The sequence below is a fragment of the Centruroides sculpturatus genome, unplaced genomic scaffold (assembly GCF_000671375.1).
Source record: "Centruroides sculpturatus isolate CEXI.00-Female unplaced genomic scaffold, Cexi_2.0 scaffold2317, whole genome shotgun sequence".
In the NCBI taxonomy this organism is placed as follows: domain Eukaryota; kingdom Metazoa; phylum Arthropoda; class Arachnida; order Scorpiones; family Buthidae; genus Centruroides; species Centruroides sculpturatus.
The window spans coordinates 34,371-37,059 of record NW_019387258.1 but is presented as its reverse complement, the minus strand read 5'-3'; the positions used below and the strand labels follow the sequence as shown (position 1 = coordinate 37,059).

Sequence of the window (2,689 nt, the reverse complement as noted above, 5' to 3'; positions counted from 1 at the left end):
CTTCTTAGTGTACATTCTGTTGACGTATCCTATTAAAACGCAATCAAAAACGCAAAAACCCGCATCTAAAATAGTATAAATAGAAGCAGAGTTCTTTACCGTAAGCCTTAATCGTAACCATCTCCCTTCAGTGGGGAGAATTTCGACACGTATATTATATAAAAACACGTGCGTATTCGAATGCAGCGTTGTGTCAAAATTTCAAAGGAATCGGTAGGAACAAACGAACATTACATTTTTATTTATATAGATAAATAGAAGATTATCTATTTTAGTTCATTTTCACAGAAAAGCAAACTTAGGGCGTCGTATTCGTAGCGCCATCTGTTGGACATAAAAGCCTTAATCATAGATGATATCATTTAATTTATAGGAATGTTTAACGGAATAATATACATCCTGATGTTCCATTCTAAATATTGGTGAAAGAATTTTTGAAATCGGATGAGTAGTTTCAGAAATTACCTGCTGCAAATAAACTTACATACATACATACATACATACAAACGTTACCTCTTTATAATATTAGTATAGATAATACGAATTGAAATTATTCATTTAGTATAAATTAGAAAAAAAAATGAATAAAATTTAATATTAAAATAAAAATTCTTAAAAATAAATATCAGCCATATTTTACTATTTCATCACATAAAAAAATTATTATTATTTTATTGCTTAGAATATATTATAATAATTTGACTTTTTGACCTACTGACCCGGATATTAAATTATATATACAGTAAATATAAAATTAACAATATAAACATTTCATTAGAGTGAAGAAATAAGTCAAGTTTTCGTTGCATTTTTCTTAAATTAGTACTGAGAAAAAACACAATTTCTAGTCGAGGGAAATTATTTAAATGCATTTTAAGTCAAAACTTTAGTCGAAAGACGATTTTTTATGCTAAAGAAGAGAGTTCGCTAATTAGAATTTTCATTAAAGTTACATTTATTTTAATGAATTGTTTAATAATTAATGCCTAAATTACGACACCCATCGTCGATATAAATGATAGCATCAATCTTTTCTCTTACAATTCTTTCTTGCATGCAACACGACTAAGCAACAACCTCGATCAATTTATATTTGATACATCAATGACCTTTAATCGATTAGACGACGTCAACTTAAGTTTACTTAAATATAAATAAAAATTTCCAGGAGATTTTTTTTTTGAATATTTTCATTAAAAAAATCGACTGTTAAATCATCGAAAAATTCNGATTAAATTTTTTTAAAAAATTAATAAAAAATTAATTTTAATAAAAGTATGTAAATAAAACTTTGCAAAAATTCCAGGATTTTTAAAAAAATGTTTTACTCTAAGGCAAAGCTTTGCTATCACGTTTCGAAGTACTGAAACTTGCAAATTCTTAAAAACAAAGCTTAATAACACAATTATAATTATATTTTACCTGTGGTGCAATATCCAAATGGTTGACTGAGTAACCGGAACTTGCAAAACCACCCAAACCAACAGCACATATAATAAATATGATAGCTGCTGTTGATTCGTTAGTAGATGCAGCAGCAGTCATGAAGATTGCCTGAGACAAAAATGCTGGAAAGCATGATAAAATTCTTATCATACAAACATTAATATAAATTTCACGCAATAATAACGTGGATTATAAATTTAGAAAGAAGAAATAAATGTCAAAATTGAGATTGAAAGGAGGCGTTTATCGGTCTATACCTGAACAAGTAAATAACTTTCTAACATTTGTAGTGTTGAGTAATCCTCTCTTGCATATATAATCCGCTATTTGTCCTCCACATGCAACTGTAATGGATATGACCATGTACGGAATTGCCGCAATTAAGCCAGACTGAAAAATATTTTTTAAATAATATATATTTTATAATTATTATTATTTAATATTTTTCGTCGAGGATAAAATACTACAACTGTTTTTTTTAAATAAAAATTTAAATTAGTAATCTGTTTTAAAGCCAATTTATCAATATCATATCCCGGAACACAGTGGAGGAGGAAGTTCAATCTATAAACACATTTGAACATCCTCCTTTTTCTTTTCTATCGCTCCTCCTACTCGTCATCATTGATGATGACGAGGAGGAGGAGCGAGAGAGAAAAAATTTAAATTTTCTAAAATTATTCTAGAATTCTTTTATAAATGTTTGCATGTTTGCAACTTTTTACATTTCGCAACTTTAAAAAAAAAAATTAAAAAGTTTTTGTAATTTTTGCAAAATATATGGCAAAAATTGAAAATTTTTAAATTGAAATTAAATCTTTCACTTCATCCTTTTATAATCATCAACATCATCATCATCTCCACCTCTCTCGCTCCTCCTCCTCATCATCATTATCATCATCATCATCAATTTTATGATGATGATGAGGAGGAGCGAGAGAGAGGAGGAGATAATGATAATGCTAATTTTAAAATAAATATTTCCATAATTTATCATAGCATTTCCAACATCCTCAACATTATCATAAATAATTCTGTTTTAGATCTTTAGCGCTTCTGGCATGATGATAATGATAATAATAATGATGATGATGATAATGATAAATTGGTTTTAAAATAATTTATTCATTTTCCTATTTTAAAATAATTATAGTAATTTATTCTAAACGAGAAAAATATAAAAAAAATAATAAAATTTATTAAATTATTAATATATATTTCTTCTTTTATTTTTTTTATTTAA

The 2,689-nt window shown here is 26.7% G+C and overlaps 1 protein-coding gene across 1 annotated transcript in view; it reads right to left on the bottom strand.

Moving 5' to 3' along the window:
- Positions 1-2,689, bottom strand: part of LOC111616320 (sialin-like) — a 28,054-nt gene that overhangs the window by 6,157 nt on the left and 19,208 nt on the right. Inside the window, exons 11-12 of the mRNA XM_023357745.1 lie at positions 1,704-1,836; positions 1,423-1,568 (exon numbers count right to left, since the gene is read on the bottom strand). Of these exons, the coding sequence (XP_023213513.1) occupies positions 1,423-1,568; positions 1,704-1,836 (279 nt within the window). The remainder of the gene's footprint in view (positions 1-1,422; positions 1,569-1,703; positions 1,837-2,689) is intronic.